General features: G+C 40.4%; 1 protein-coding gene across 2 annotated transcripts in view; it reads right to left on the reverse strand.

Moving 5' to 3' along the window:
- Nucleotides 1-6,229: 6,229 nt before the first annotated feature.
- The window catches only part of MAPK6 (mitogen-activated protein kinase 6), a 34,701-nt gene continuing 25,473 nt past the window's right edge, over nt 6,230-15,457 (reverse strand). For both annotated transcript variants that reach the window (XM_033167337.1, XM_033167336.1), the window contains exons 2-6: nt 12,418-13,603; nt 11,974-12,118; nt 10,839-11,003; nt 9,597-9,798; nt 6,230-8,598 (exon numbers count right to left, since the gene is read on the reverse strand). In XM_033167337.1, coding sequence (XP_033023228.1) covers nt 7,506-8,598; nt 9,597-9,798; nt 10,839-11,003; nt 11,974-12,118; nt 12,418-12,972 — 2,160 coding nt within the window. In that variant the 5' untranslated portion in view covers nt 12,973-13,603 and the 3' untranslated portion in view covers nt 6,230-7,505. The remainder of the gene's footprint in view (nt 8,599-9,596; nt 9,799-10,838; nt 11,004-11,973; nt 12,119-12,417; nt 13,604-15,457) is intronic.

The following is a 15,457-nucleotide window of genomic DNA, read 5'->3' on the forward strand; positions in this document are numbered from 1 at the left end:
TGGAAATGATATATTTTGGAGAAAGTTGCTTAAATTAGAAACGCCTACATGAATAAATTGGAAATCTCTCTCTTTTTAAGAAGTGCAGTCCTGTGTCTTCTAAAAGTGACATTTAAGCTGCAACGATAAATCAATGCCTTATTATTATTCACTATGTTATTCTTAGGCCTGAGCGCCCTAGTTGCTATGGAGTACTCAATGTAAGTGTCAATGAATCAATCTGGTCCCTGATGAATGGCCTGAGGCCTTTGGAAGTGAGCTATTCAGATTATATTTCACTGTGCTAGGTTATACTGAAAGCCACACAAGGGGAGTCACAGAGCAGATTCATGCCCCATATTTAAAGCCCATTCAACAGACATTTAAAGCATATAACTTCTCCCAGAGAATCCTGGGAACTGTAGTTTGTGAAGAATTCTGGGAATTGGAACTCAGTGAGGAGGAAACCAGGATTTCTCTGGATTCTTTGGAGGAAGTCATGTGTTTTATATGTGCATCGAATGTGCTTTAAATGGATATGGATGTGCTCCAAGGGATGTGTTCTAAACTCTGCTATTCCACCTCCGCTAATCACTATTTAAATTTTTCGTCTGCAACACCCAGCATCTTTTCCCACACACCTGCGGCAGGAGAGCTTGCTCAGCCAGCAGACCCGCAAATGCTGAAAGCTTGCTGTGACTAAGGAAATATATTTAGCAACTTCTAAGGATGACTCAACCTGTGGATGTGACACTTTGAACAGCCACCTGAGACTTCTGGAAAAGGTCAGCCTCTAGAAGGAAGGCAGTGACCTATTTCACTCTCGCCGTATAGGGACAGGTATGCTCCCAAGAGATTTCACTTTAGAATAGGGGTGGGGTGGGGAACATGTGGCCCTCCAGATGTTGTGGGATAGCAACTCCCATCAGCCTCAGCCAGCCTGGCAAATGGCCTAGGGATGACAGAAGCTGTGGTGCAACAACATCTGGGTGTCCTGTTTTTAGGAAGAGGGGCATGTGACCGAGAGCTTGACACCAGACTGTTGAAACCTGAAGAAACCCAAAGAATCCTGGGAACTGTAGTTTGTTAAGAGGTGCTGGGAGTTGTAGCTCTGTGAGGGCTAAGCTACACTTAGCAGGAATCTTTAGGGGAAGTCATCTTTTAAATTGTAAACCTGAGAACAGGGGCTGCCTTATTTATAAACCACACTGGGAACCTTTTTGGCTGAAGAGCAAGAGAACTATACTTTAAATAAACACATTATACTCAATGGGGCTCATTCCCTTATGACTGTTGCCTTATATTGAATTATCAATACAATATGTGGGTGGCGCTGTGGTCAAAACCACTGAGCCTCTTGGGCTTGCTGATTGGAAGGTCAGCGGTTCGAATCCCCGCAACTGAGTGAGCACCCATTGCTCTGTCTCAGCTCCTACCAACCTAGCAGTTTGAAAGCATGCCAGTTCAAGTAGATAAATAGGTACCTCTGCAGCGGGAAGGTAAACGGTGTTTCCATGCACTCTGGTTTCCATCACGGTGTTCTGTTGCGCCAGAAGCGGTGTAGTCATGCTGGCCACATGACCTTGAAAGCTGTCTGTGAACAAACGCTGGCTCACTCGGCCTGAAAGCAACATGAGCGCTGCACCCCATAGTCACCTTTGACTGGACTTAACCATCCAGGGGTCCTTTACCTTTTTTTTATAATAATTTTTTTTCATTTACATCTCGACCTTTTCTTTCTCCTCCTTAAAAGACAATGGTGGTTGTGTGCTTGGTACAATTCTATCCTGGAGTTGTCCCTGACCCCGTTTTGAATCTTGACGCACCGGTTACAGGCCAATGCCCCCCAAGGCTGTTATCTTTCACCTCTCTTCTGCAGGCGGCCTCAGGCTACTGTCTCTTCATTTGCTTTTCAAGATCGGCTGCTCTTCCACGTGCTACAGGTTTTGCCACGGCATGATCTCCTGATTCCCCATGGTCTTAGCAAAGTAATGGTAGTGAACCAGAGTTCAGGACTGATGAGCAGATTATGAACTCAGCTACACCACAGCTCAAGGCTACCTGGAACCAATGTCCTTTGAGCCAGCATATCTCCCCCTCCCCTAATTTGAGCCCTGCAAGAGCTGACTGTGGTGACTCAGTGGCAAGGTAACACATACAGTCCAAACATACAAGTGAGCCTTGTAAAAAAATAAAACCCAGCCTTGAAGTTCAGCTGTACCACAAAATGCCCATATCAACATATCTCTCATTATAGTGTACGTCTGTGTGGACTTTAACCATTAGATCAGGAGTTGTGGAACCTCAGGCCTAGGGGCCCAACACAGCCCTCCAGGCAGCTTCAGGAAGTATGAGCCCCAAAATTTTGGATCCTCTCCAATCCAGTGCCAAAACCTCTGCAGGGCTTTGTAGCACAAACCCCACATTTTTAGCGCCTCCAAACTGGGTAGCTGATATTCAAAATGGGTTGTTATAACACAGAAAAATTAAGCAAGAAGAAGAAGAAGAAGAAGAAGAAGAGTTTGGATTTGATATCCCGCTTTTCACTACCCGAAGGAGTCTCAAAGCGGCTAACATTCTCCTTTCCCTTCCTCCCCCACAACAAACACTCTGTGAGGTGAGTGGGGCTGAGAGACTTCAGAGAAGTGTGACTAGCCCAAGGTCACCCAGCAGCTGCATGTGGAGGAGTGCAGACACGAACCCGGTTCCCCAGATTACGAGTCTGCTGCTCTTAACCACTACACCAAACTGGCTCTCTGAGGCAAGCAAATGTAGCATGTTTGATTGGAACTGAGGCAAGCAAATGTAGCATGTTTGATTGGAACAGCCGGCTTGGAAGGGACCCAAAATTTCGAGGTTCTCAGTTAATGAAGCTCCTCCAGGCGTCTCTTTGGGCCTTTGGAACTTCCCTCAGGTCACAAACCTCCCAAGCCACACTCTCCACCAGCCATGATTTGCACCTCCTTTTGAGTATTTTTTGCCTGAACTCTGATAGTGCTTTTTAATTACCTGGATGGAAGATAGAGGGGGGTGTGTGTGAGTGTGTGCAGAAACTAGCCTACTGTACAAAGGTAAAATTTACATCCATTGCTCCACCCACTTTTGCCTCTGACTCCACCCACCACTGGTATTCCAGAAGGGAATGTGGCTCTCTGGGTAAAATAGGTTCCTCACCCCCATATTAAGTGCTTTGGGAGCTAATGTGGGGAGAGAAGATGGGTTTTAAACATAATACCCCCCCCAAAAAAAACCTTGTTGACACAGTGGAGACAGTTCCTCCTAGATTTGAGTCTGCCTGCCAGCTCTTTCCCTTCCATCCACTCAGCCTCCTCCTCTCCCTTGGGTGGTTGACCAAAATGCAAATTTCGCAGAAGACTTTTGCCTCGTTTTGATCTTTTGGCAAACAGCACAGAGGAAATCATGATGCAATAAATAAGACACCCTGAAATCCACTCAAACCATCACTGAATGAGAGCGACAGACCGTCAGCAAAACTTAAGCAAACAAACCCATCTGCTTCCGAATTATTTCCGAAAATGCTGCCGTACCAGTTTGCAAAAGCACACCCTGCGTAAATCTTTGCCTAAATCAACACGTGAGTCATAATAAATCTGTTAGTCTTTTCATATGATTTTGGTCACACCAAAACTATAATTAGTGAAGTGCAAAGGAAAACACAGTTGAAGGAATTCTTTGGTGCTGACAAGCACACGGCAGGCATTTTTCAGACTAGTTCATATTGGAAGAGGCTTTCTTTATTTTTTTTAAAAAGATAGCTGCCTTTAGAGATTAGTGTGTTGCTGTCTTTAATTTTTTTAAATTATGTGTTTTATATGTCTACTGGACTGGCATCCTGCTTTTTGACTGAAGCCCTGAAAACAGCTCACCCCACGTTCCCAGGCACTTTATCATTTATTGCTTGGTCCCTTTTGCCCCTTATTCTTAATTCCAGTCCCCCTAAGGCTCAGCCAATCTTTATTCCCCTCTCTCCCCCATCCCAATTTCCTCTTCTGCTTTCAAGTGTTATCAGCTCCCTCTATCTTGGGATGATCAGTTCTTTCCTTTGGCTGTTGCCCTCTCTTTCTTACTCAATTATCTTTGATTCTCTCCCCCCCCCCCACTTATAACCACCCACTGAAAAAACAAAAACGAACAAACCTAGAACTGGGGCACTCAGATCATTGCGCCCAAGCCTCCCACCTAATTTCTTCTGATTCTTAGCCAAAAGCATTCTTATAGCTTCATAAAAATCAGCATTTTCCTTCTGATATCCCCTCCAGCCAGATCTCCTGCTTTCCCCCATCCTCTCCAACTTCTTGTCCCAATTCTTACTGCATGCATCTTAGTTTTAATGTGTACTTTTAAGAATATAAGTAGTTTTTAACTTTGAAAATTAGCAGTTAAGTGTGCTGATTACTGGTTCTATTTAATTAATATCCCAATTCTGTTGTGCTACATGAAAATTTTATTTTTATGTTTGATGCCCTTGTTAACTCTTGGGCTACCAAATGGTGCATTCAGATCTTGATGTCAGAAGATCCGAAAAGGGGTGTGAGGGTTATGTGTGAGAACTGCAAGTTTGTGGGCAAACTGCACAATTCATGGCACACCATTGGTGGCTTTTACCATTACTGGTCTTGTTTCTAATACAAAGAAAAAAAATAAGGATTTCCTAGCAGGAGCCATATTGATTGCATGGCATTCATTGCATCAAGAATATTATGTTTCCATGGACATTTAAGTATGATAGTTACTTTGTTCTAAAGTTCCTTGTCTCAACAGCTCCAAGAGATAGAAAGGTCAGTACTGTATCTGTTTTGTAATGGATACACTCTGTTACTTAAGTTCTAAGAGTAGCCCTGCTCTAAATGATTCTCAAGTTTATCTTTTACTTTGGGAGGGTTCATACGAAGGCTGTTATCATTTACACCAGAGCGAAGACCTGGCAAACACACAATCAACCTTTCAGAAATGGTATAACATCAAAGTTGCTTTAAAGGTTTGTATAAAGGACTGTTACCACTTTTTGGTGGAAACTTCAGTCATCTTTTGCAGGCAAAATGTAAGTCTTAGTAAATTAGAACGGAGAAAGTGAGCATGCTATGCTGGTGTGGGAATAATGCTGAAAAGAAGTTATTGCTAGGGGTGCAATACACAGGGTATTTAGCTCATTTGCCACAGCTCATTTGCCACAGGCAGTCAGCCAAACCAATAGTTTTCTGACAACACTCTTGGGATGGATTTTAGTTTACCAGGGCACTTAAACTGTATCTTGTGTTAGATATGGCATGCTGTGTCCCTAAACAGCATTATGACAAAGATCCAAGCAACGTTGCTTCATAAAAATGAACTCTTCAGTGACCAGAAGAGGAACTGTGTGAAATGGCTAAAAGCCTAGTGTTCCTAACCTTGCTGAAGAATATTCTCACACATTCTTCTCATGCTCAGAATTATTAAAATGTAAGCTTCTGGTCAGATGCCAAGCAGAACTGGGAAACAGACTCCAGTGGTTTCTGATTACTACTTATGTCGAGGACCAGGAAACTGCACACTTCACACACCAAAGCAAATAATATATCACATGCATTCTCATGGCATGGGCCAAGCACTTCAGCATTAACTGGAATGAATCAGTAAATATAGTATTAGCAAGGACCCAATAAAAAATAATCTGCTTTTACTAACATCTTGATCAGACACAAACTAGAAAGGAAAATCATTACATAAATACCTTAGGGAACTGTTAGCAGGTTTTACAACACTGTACCTTCAATCAATCTGTTTCATTATAGCTATAAAAGGAGGACACCCCCTCCCTGCACCGATGCTTTGGAGCAAAATCCATGCAACTTCACAAGCACGTTGAATATAAAAGATAAAGTAATGGCAAGATGGATGACTTTTTACTTGTCTCCAATTAATTTGCTTTTGCAATGCAGGTGGCTATGCATTACATAGCTATCACAATTTTGAATATACAGTCATTTTTTGGTTTAAGATTAGAATGAAAGTCACAGGTAAAAAGTCAGACCTTTCTCCTCCTTCATACAATGCTGGAAATGGCATGCTTTGCCTGAAATGCTTTTTATGAAAAACAGCACACACAAGGGGAAAATGTTTCCATTTTAATTCCTTACCCTGCCACAAGTGTCATTTCCTAAGACTTGGGAACAAGCTTGAAACTGATTAATGCTCATGGCTTGAAACTACTCAAGGCTATCTGAAGCACTCACATGTCAAGACAAAAGAATAATTTTTGCTGGCCATGTTTTTATTTGTTTCTCTTTAAAACAGGGGTGCCAATGATACATAGTTTCCCAAAAACAACAAAAACCCAGAAGGCAAAACAAACTGTCAGAAGACCGAGATGCTACATGCTACATTTAACCTAATTATATTCATGCTTGCTTTGGGGATGAGACAAAGGGCATCATTCAGTAAAAACATACAGTAAAAACAAAATGTCTGGCCATATAGAACTTTCAACCTACAGTAATGTTGTACCTTAATTGCTTCCATGCACACAACTAACATTACAAAAATTGTTTTTTAAAAAATTAACACAATTAAGACTTCTAGGAGCATTTTATAATAAAACAATTCCTAATTTCTTTGTAGAGAGAGACCAAGCACCTCCAAATTGCAAATTCCTATACACAGTGAGTGCCTTACTTGAAGTGAAATCTCTTTAAAAACTCATATGGATCACCTCAGAATAAGGGGATGTTATTTCATCTCTATTTCAGCTATGTAGGCAATAAACCACAGTGCTAACAAGAACTTTATCTGTAAAGCAAGTTCATTTTTTTTTTACTTTCTATCATGACAGAAAATATAATTTGCTAAAATAAATAAAACGCTGCATATTAACATTTCCACTATAAAGAAGGCATACCAGAATATTTATAAATATTGAATGATTTCTCCATACCACCTACTACAATAATGCTGGCTAAATAGAAGTGCATTATGAAAAGCACTATGGGTGGTTAATGTTTTGCCACATACTGCTGTTACCTTGAGGTAGATAACACATGCGTACCAAATTCTGCATTTATTTTTCAGTTGCTGCTGGTATCATGTGTCTAAGAAATGTGTACAGTATGAAAAATTCTAAAATACGTATGAATGAAAATGTTTCAGGGAAAAATAGATATTTTCATGCAAATATGTATAGTCTCACTGTGTAATTTTCAAGGCAAGATTCTTATTTTTTCCTCTGCAAAGCATGAACTGTTTAAACTGAAGAGTGTTTCTACTTGGTTTAGTGCATTTTCTTCTTGTTTCCTCCTGCAATGTGCATTGTTTTGCTCTGTTCTTTACTTTTGTGTGCAAATGACATGCCAGTTAAAAAAAAAAAAAAGAATTGTCATGTAAATAAAGAAATTCTGGATTGTAAAAACAATGGTAAACAGAAAACTAAGGAAATTCATACCAAAGTTAACATTATCTGATTTCAAGTAAAAAAATTACTTACAATAAAAAAGAACACACATTTCATGAATACAAAAAGAAATGTCTGCCGTTTAGTTTAGGTGTTTCAGAATGCTGCTGTATGTTTTGTGGGGAATCTGAGGAGATGATTTCATAGCAGAAGGCGTTAGCGTGGCCTGTATGGATTTAAGTGGTGACCCGACGGGGCTGTGAAACTGAGGAATACCTATCGCTTCAAGGTGCTTGTTAAAGAGAAATTCCCCACTATTGCTTAAAAAGCTCCCCTCTCTTTCTTTCTCCCCAAGCTTCCCATCTTCTACTGGCTCAGTTTCTAGCATTTCAGCATCTTCCTTCTTGCTAAAAAACCTGTCCAGGTAACTGGTGTATGGATTCTCCTTCTCAATCTGCTCATCCTTTCTGACTTCACAACAAAACTGGTCTATGAGGAAACATTCCTCCCCACCATTTACGAGCTGCCCATCCCATGAATTTTGGTAAAGAGCTTCCAATTGGGCCAAGTTGGCCATTCCTTTCTCCTGCTTCTCTCTGCTTACTGACTTGGATATGCCTTTCGACTCTAGGTGGGACACTGAGCTATTCAAGTCATTTAATTTGTCAATATCAGTTGACTCGTGCTGCAAACTAAGCTGAATAGTTCCTGCAATAAACGAATCAAAATCAAACCCTTGATTCTTCTCCTTCTCTTTTTCTGCAAGCTGCGAGGCTTCCTCAAGAGCTATCTGAGCTTTCACCAATCCATTCCTTTCACATTTTGACTTGCCTTTTTTATCTGACTTCTCTTTGCTCTGCTCCTTCCAGTTGGAAAGATCTATGATAAGCTTGGGCTCATAGTAATGGTTTACTTCACTCTCTCTCCAGACCAAATTATCTAGGTATGAAGAGGACCTCATTTTGTAATTACAAGTGTGGCTACATTCCAGATCACAGTACTTGTTTTCATGATGATCTGGATACTGCCAGCAAGGCTCAGTGGAAAAGTGGGTATCAAACGCTGGATCCTCTAGATACTTTTCACGATCGCCATCCAAATATTTGCGAGGATCTACTTGTACTTCTTCCTCATCAGTCCCATCAGAAAGAGCCTTTGGATCACGCTGAACTTCATCAGCTTCAAAATTGTTATGACTAGGCCAGTCATGGTCTGAAAATTGACTGTCATGATATCTGTAATATTAACGGCTTATGTTAGTAAATTACAGGCATCCACTTGCTTACATAGTGCAGAAGAGTCAAGACAGATAACAGCAATGAAAACTATGAATAGCCACTCATTTTAGACTCAATGGTATGTATGGCAAGTCAACTGGCAACTTCCCACACATTCTTCAGAGAGCTATAATTTTGAAGCTTTTCTCAGCGACAGAACTCATTCCTTAGCATACAATTTGCGAAAGGACTGCATCTTCATTTAAGGTGATGTGAACATTTCAGTGTCCTATTTCAGTTGCAGATTTCTTAGCAGAAGGGAGAAGAGGAACCTTGACTCCCAACAATCATCTCAAAAAATGGGTTTTTTGTTTTAACTGCTGCATTCAGCTTTAACTTGAAACTGAAACAGCTTGAGAATTGTTTCAAAATTACACATTTAGATAATAGTTCCAAATATCGGCTGGTGTCATCAATCAAAGTTATAAAGTGCAAACTCTTATGATAACGAATTTGTGATGCTTCAGTGAGTACAATGTTAATTTTACTAATTGCTCACAGCAAGGTTTCCTTGGTTATAAAATGGAAGTCAACGTATTTGGGGAAGTACATTAACAAAGATGCCACTATTCTGGAAAGTCACATTATTTCCCCAATAAATACTTAGCATTGGAATGTACAAGATGCTGCTCATCATTCTGTTGCTGTGCTAGCTACAGAACACCCAGTGTACATGGACTTTTATCCCCTTAGTTGGTCAGCTGAAGCTAATGGGATAGGTGGTTTAGGACAGCATGCAACTGGTAGCAATTGATTATAATAATTAGAATGGAGAAAATTCTAATCTAATTTATGGGGGGGGGATGAGAAGAATTTATGCTCCAAGATCCCTTTCCTCCTCATCATGGAAATGCTTCTCCCACCTCACAGCATTCCATCACTGTTAAAAGAAGAAATCAGCTGGTGTTTCAGGCACAGTTGCAACATGCAAACAGAATGATTTTGAAGCCGTTTACCTTTCCCAATTATAGATGTGGCTGTGACTTTCGTCCATGAGCAGAATATCGTCCACCTCGTCCTCAATGTGGAAAGGATGGCTTGAAATGGGCTCATCAGTTGGAAAGGAGTAAATACTCATATAAGGATGGGACAAAGCTTCTTCTGCTGTCAATCGATCCATGGGACTAAACGTCAGTATTTGTTCCAGGAAGTCCAGTGCTAAAGAGGGCAAAATGAATAGTTGGCTGTTTGCTTGTTTTTTAATCATTCTCTAGTAAGATAAAGTATGAAATGCAAAAACAATGCTTACATTATTTGTTGACAGGTCTTAAATTATTGCAATTTTCTGAGCACTGGAACTAAATATTTAGTAGCCAGAAAAAATGATTAGAGTGCCAGTACTATGCAGAAGCGGGGGTTTTTACTCATTTTTTTGCTGCCTTTCCCTCATTGTGGAACCTCATTTGCTCCACTTCTCTGCTTGTAGCAGACTATATGATGTGTACGTTTGCAAAAAGGAAGCACTGTAGTGTTTTTAGCTCACTTCTACAAGCAGCAATGAATCTGATAGAGACAACAGAAATAAGTGGGGTGGGTGTAAATATGCCAGGCTTGTAAATACTGTAGCTACTTGCACCTGGTTTAGTATGGGAACAAAGAGTTACATCCTAGAAGCTACATAGGAAAACTTTATGAAGGGCAGCTCTTTTGTCTATTTTAGGGAACAAATCACTAGTACTTCCCTCATGGGGGAACACAAGAAAAGCTTCCTAAGATTATACACTTTTGTGGACTGGTTTGGACAAAATACATAGTGTCCGCAGTAACAGCCATCAACGGTTTCTGGTACCTACCATGATTATACATTTTTTTTCCCCAACCAGCCCATAGTTCTGGTGTGGAAGTTATGTTCAATTCACTAGGGGACTAAGCTCTCAGCCTTGAACTGCCTGGTCCGATTCTCCACGGAATACTGAATTTCTGTTTAACTCAGCAAATCAGACAGCTCAAGGGGAAAAATGATATTCCCACAGAACACAACCCTTTCCCAAGAGGACTCAGGAACTGGTATAATAAGACACACACAAAAACAACTCAATCTACAGTACACCTGAGCTTGCCTTGCCCCCAACATTTGTGGAAGGCAGTGTTCATGGCATGCATTAACAGCCTTAAATGTAGATGCTGCTCTTGCCAAACCAGCTCTCTGATGACAATAAGAAGGGGGGGGGGAGAGAGGAAAGAAGAAGTCAAATTACCTTCAGGGCTAATGCCTGGGAGGAGCTGAGTTAAAGGTTTGTGTGGCTCAGTCATATCATTTTTAATGTAAACTGGGATTACGCTAAGAAGTTCCTGACGATCTTCCTCATGCACAACAGGTATTGATTCTAAAATCAGCTGCATCTGTTCAAGTTCATGGGCACCTAAATGTTAGGGCAAAAAGCACATCAGTCCTGTTCCAGGAACCCGTTTATTCATCAATACAGCTAATAAATTCATTATAATGCCATAATCATTCCCGCTATGTACTAAATCCAAGCTTCAGAGGGAGAGTGTAGTTAGTTAGGTAGTCACAGTAGCAGTACCCACACACATCACAGGCATAGAAGAATACCAAGTATAGAAGTAGTACAACAAACATGGGAGGAGGGGCTTAAGTGGGTGGGCAAGATCCCCAGAAACAGCCCAATGGGGGCTGAGCATGCTCAGTCACCACAGAACTATAGCTGACTGACCTGGGGGCAAGGAGCAGTGGAATGCCTGGAATCCTGAACAGCAACACCCCAAACTGGAACATTTTGTTGCAGCCTCTACTTACAGGATTCTCATTTCCTACCCTTAGAAAGAGTTAGTGGATGTTTCCCATGCAAACTTCAGAAAAAGCTATCAAAGTTACCTCTTCCTGCCATTAATTAGTTACAGACTCCAGTTGGCCATTAGGTTCAACTCTTGAGTTAAAAATAGGTTCCTCTACCTTAGTAGTGAGTTATCATTTTCCAAATTAAAATGCCCCCAAAGCAAACAGAAACACCACGCTGTAACACCCCATTCCTTTCCAACATTTCCTTGTTAGTCATTAGTTCAAACAATACATGAAATCATGAAAAAAGATATGCATCATATTCTGTTCATTTCTCAATCTGTAGTATTGAACAGTATATAATTATTTGCTATTAAAATGTTCCAAGATGGAATTGCTATGGATTTCAAAACAACTGTTAATATGTCACACCTCTAGGCACTAACATTCATGAATGGATTAAAAGCACTGGCCACTTTCATTCCAATAAGCTCTTTGCTTTTCCAAACTGAAGTTTTACTGGCTACATCAATATAACGCACAGAGGTCTGATACTTAAGATGACAGGTTTGCACCCATCCTTCTCCACCAACCTGCAAAGAGAGTTTTCCCTGTGAGCATTTCAGCAAAGATGCAACCTGCAGCCCACATATCAATGGCTTTAGTATAGTTGTTGGGCGATAGCAAGAGGCGAGGTGATCTGTACCATTTAGTAACCAATCCTTCGGAAAGATGGCCCTACAGAAAGAGAAATTTTACTTGCATTTGATTTATCACATTTGTAGCTTGCCCTTCCTCCAAGAAGCTCAGGGCAACATATTTGGGGTGATTTCATTTTCACCTCTCAACTCTGGAAGATCAAATAGCAGCATGGAGAGGTCTGAAAGCCCTTTGTAAACATCTCCAAGCAACTGCTTTGTAGGAAATTTGTAGATCTTTGGCACCACCAAGGTGTTGCTGGTTTTTACTTTGATTTTATTCTGATGGATCTTTTGTTACTTTTTTATGCCTGTATTGTACTGCCCATCTTTACATACCTTGTGAGAATAATGAGGATCCATGATCCGTGCAAGGCCAAAGTCACCAATTTTCAGCACCAAATCTTCAGTATTAATGAACAGGTTAGCTGGCTTGAGATCTCTGTGCAGAACATTTGCAGAGTGAATATATTTGAGCCCACGTAGCAGCTGGTACATGAAGAGTCTGGCGTGTTCTTCCAGTAAGGGCCCCTGCTCCAGCAGGTTAGCCAGATCTGTCTCCATGTATTCTTGAACAATGTAAACACAGTTCAGTTCTGTAAGAGAGCCTACATCTTCTGTCAGTTGACTTCCGTTGGGACCAAGGATTTCAAACACCTTGACAATGTTATCATGGTCAAGTCTTCTAATAATTTTGATCTCACGCAGAGCATGTTTAACGCTCTGAGGATCTGTAAGGACAATTTTCTTGACAGCCACTCGTTTGTCACAGTCATTATCGACAGCAGAAAAAACTAAGCCATTGCCACCACAGCCCAGAGGTTTCAAGTCCATATACCGAGAACCTACATCGAAACCATGAATGTTCATTAGGCTTTCAAACTTCTCTGCCATTATGTTGAAATTCTTTTGTGTTGTTTTTCCTTTTAAAACTACTAAGCTTCTGCAAACATGTACAGATGCTTCCACTGGTATATGAAGGGTCTTGCAGAAAAGGAGAAGAAAAACTTCAGGTTGAATGCACGATAGTTTTCTGACACTCTCATTGCATTGTTAGCCAGTCAGGCCTGTTGTATCCCTGTTATAATTAGAACTTATGCACTCTAACAATCAAGCTTGAGCAAAGATAGAGAGGTTGCAGCATTCATAGTTCAAGGAAGGTGCAGCATATCCGCAGACATTAAAAGGAAATACAAGGAAATCAAACGGAATGAAGTGACATACTATAGACTCCACTCTACTGTGCTAAACTGCATTTAACGAAAATGTGAATAAATATGCACGTAATAGGCTTCTATTAACATCCTCCTCACAGTGCAGATACATTCAGTGTTGGACTGGTCCTGAGCAGCTTCATTCTATGGTGTTAAATAAGCACTTTTCTCTCCTCTTCCTTTTTTCTTGTGTTTAGTTTACTTCGTCAAGGAAGAGGCAGCTTACAAAAGAGGCTGTTAGTTAATGATCAGGTGGCTCCAGCTCACCACAATCACAATCAAAGCTACCATCCATCTTATTCTGTGAAAACCTGAAGAAAAAAAGAAAAAGAAAAGCCATATATTAGCACTCCAAAACCATACATGCTTTCCAAACAAAGAGTGTTTAACAGTGCACTCTATCATAATTGCTTGCTGTGCACCAGAATGTAAAACACAGGGGCAGAACTAGGCATTACAAATCTTTTGATCTACTGGAGAAACCAGAAGCAAGGTTCATCTCCTTATGAACAAGTTGCTTCTGGTTCATCAAGTACTCTCCACCCCACACAGTAGAGAGAGGCTCTTAGTTGGTAAAGTTCTCAAATTTCTTCTGTACAAGCAAGTTGATATTCAACTACAGTGGTACCTCTACTTACGCGCACCTCTCGTTACGTATCCTTCGGGACACGCACACGGCAAACCCAGAAGTATTTTTCTGGGTTTCGCTGTGCGCGCATGCGCAGAAGCGCTCTACCGCGCCACGCGCAGAACAGGCATCTCTGGTTGCGAAATCCCGTCTGCAACCCGAGGTACCACTGTATCTGGTAAGAGCTTAAGAGCTGATGCTTCAGCTCACTGGCGTGTGTTTTTGAAAGGGAAGTTCAAGAAAAGCTATTGAACTACCAAAGTGGTGCATGTACTTAAAGGAAACTTAAAAGGAAACTTGCTCCTCTATGGAGGAGTATTTCAGACTTGAAGATAAAGGCTGGAAATAAATCTGAAAAACTAAACATGCGGTACAAGAAGCAAAAAAATAAATAAAATAAAATAAAATAAAATTCTTCAATTTGCTGTTGATTCATTAAGTTGTATATCCATATGCTTTATGATGTATCCAACATAAAATATAGAATCTTGGTTAAAACATCTATGTGGTCTCACCCTAGCATGGAGCAAATTTTACACTGTTTATGATAATTACGGTGGTGCTATATGGTGGCAGAAGCTTGCAGGAAACATGAATATTGAGATAAAGTACAGTAACTATAAGCTATGTTATGTGAAGAGGCCATATTACTTGGAAGTATTGCTGTGGCTAAAAAGAACTTTTATTTATTTTACTAAATTTCAGACTAAGTGGGTTATGCTTGAGTGAAATATTAACCCCTCCCCCCACTATTCTCTTACACAAATAAGTTCACCCTTTAAGTCAGGGGTGGCTAAATGTCCTTGAGCTGAGGACCAGAATGACCCATGGTCAACCCTCTGTGAGCTGTATGTCGAAGTGTGCATGGCCAAAGTGTAAAAGCAGTCATATTTTGGAAGTTGGGGGCTGGGGGAGGCCACACAAAAAATTAACACCACAGTATCACAGCTGGGAACCTGTGGGAATAGCCAGTGAAAAACCAAAAATATTTTTTAAAGTTAACATATTTTTTTTTAAAAAAAAACAGGGCCACAAAGGGTTTTTTTTGGGCATTGTGACATCACAGTGGGACACCAAAAGCACCAGTTTTTAAAAACCCTTTTTTTTAAAGTGACAAATTTGAGGGGCCACAGCAACCTCCTGGGGGCAGTAAGCAGCTGATGGGCTGGCTGTCCCTACTTTAAGGTATATCAACCTATCAGGTAAATGTTGAGTGGATTTCTGTTTAACTTTTATATGCTGATATTATTTTGTATTACTCTAATAATTTTGAATGTTACTTTTTGATGTAGGTTGCTTATTTTAAAGTTCGTTTTATTATCACATTTTTGTATTGCATTAGATGGTTATAAGATGTACATTTTTTGTTTCTTCTGCTTGTAAACCGCCTTGAGTATCGTAAGATAGAAAGGCGGTGTACAAATAAAATATTATTATTATTATTATTATTATTACACATACAGCTTCTCACAGCCTAGCTTGTGAAATAACTTTATACAGAAATGATATTATTTTGGAAATCTCTAAATTGTGTTTC

Source organism: Lacerta agilis, chromosome 13 (assembly GCF_009819535.1).
Source record: "Lacerta agilis isolate rLacAgi1 chromosome 13, rLacAgi1.pri, whole genome shotgun sequence".
NCBI lineage: Eukaryota > Metazoa > Chordata > Lepidosauria > Squamata > Lacertidae > Lacerta > Lacerta agilis.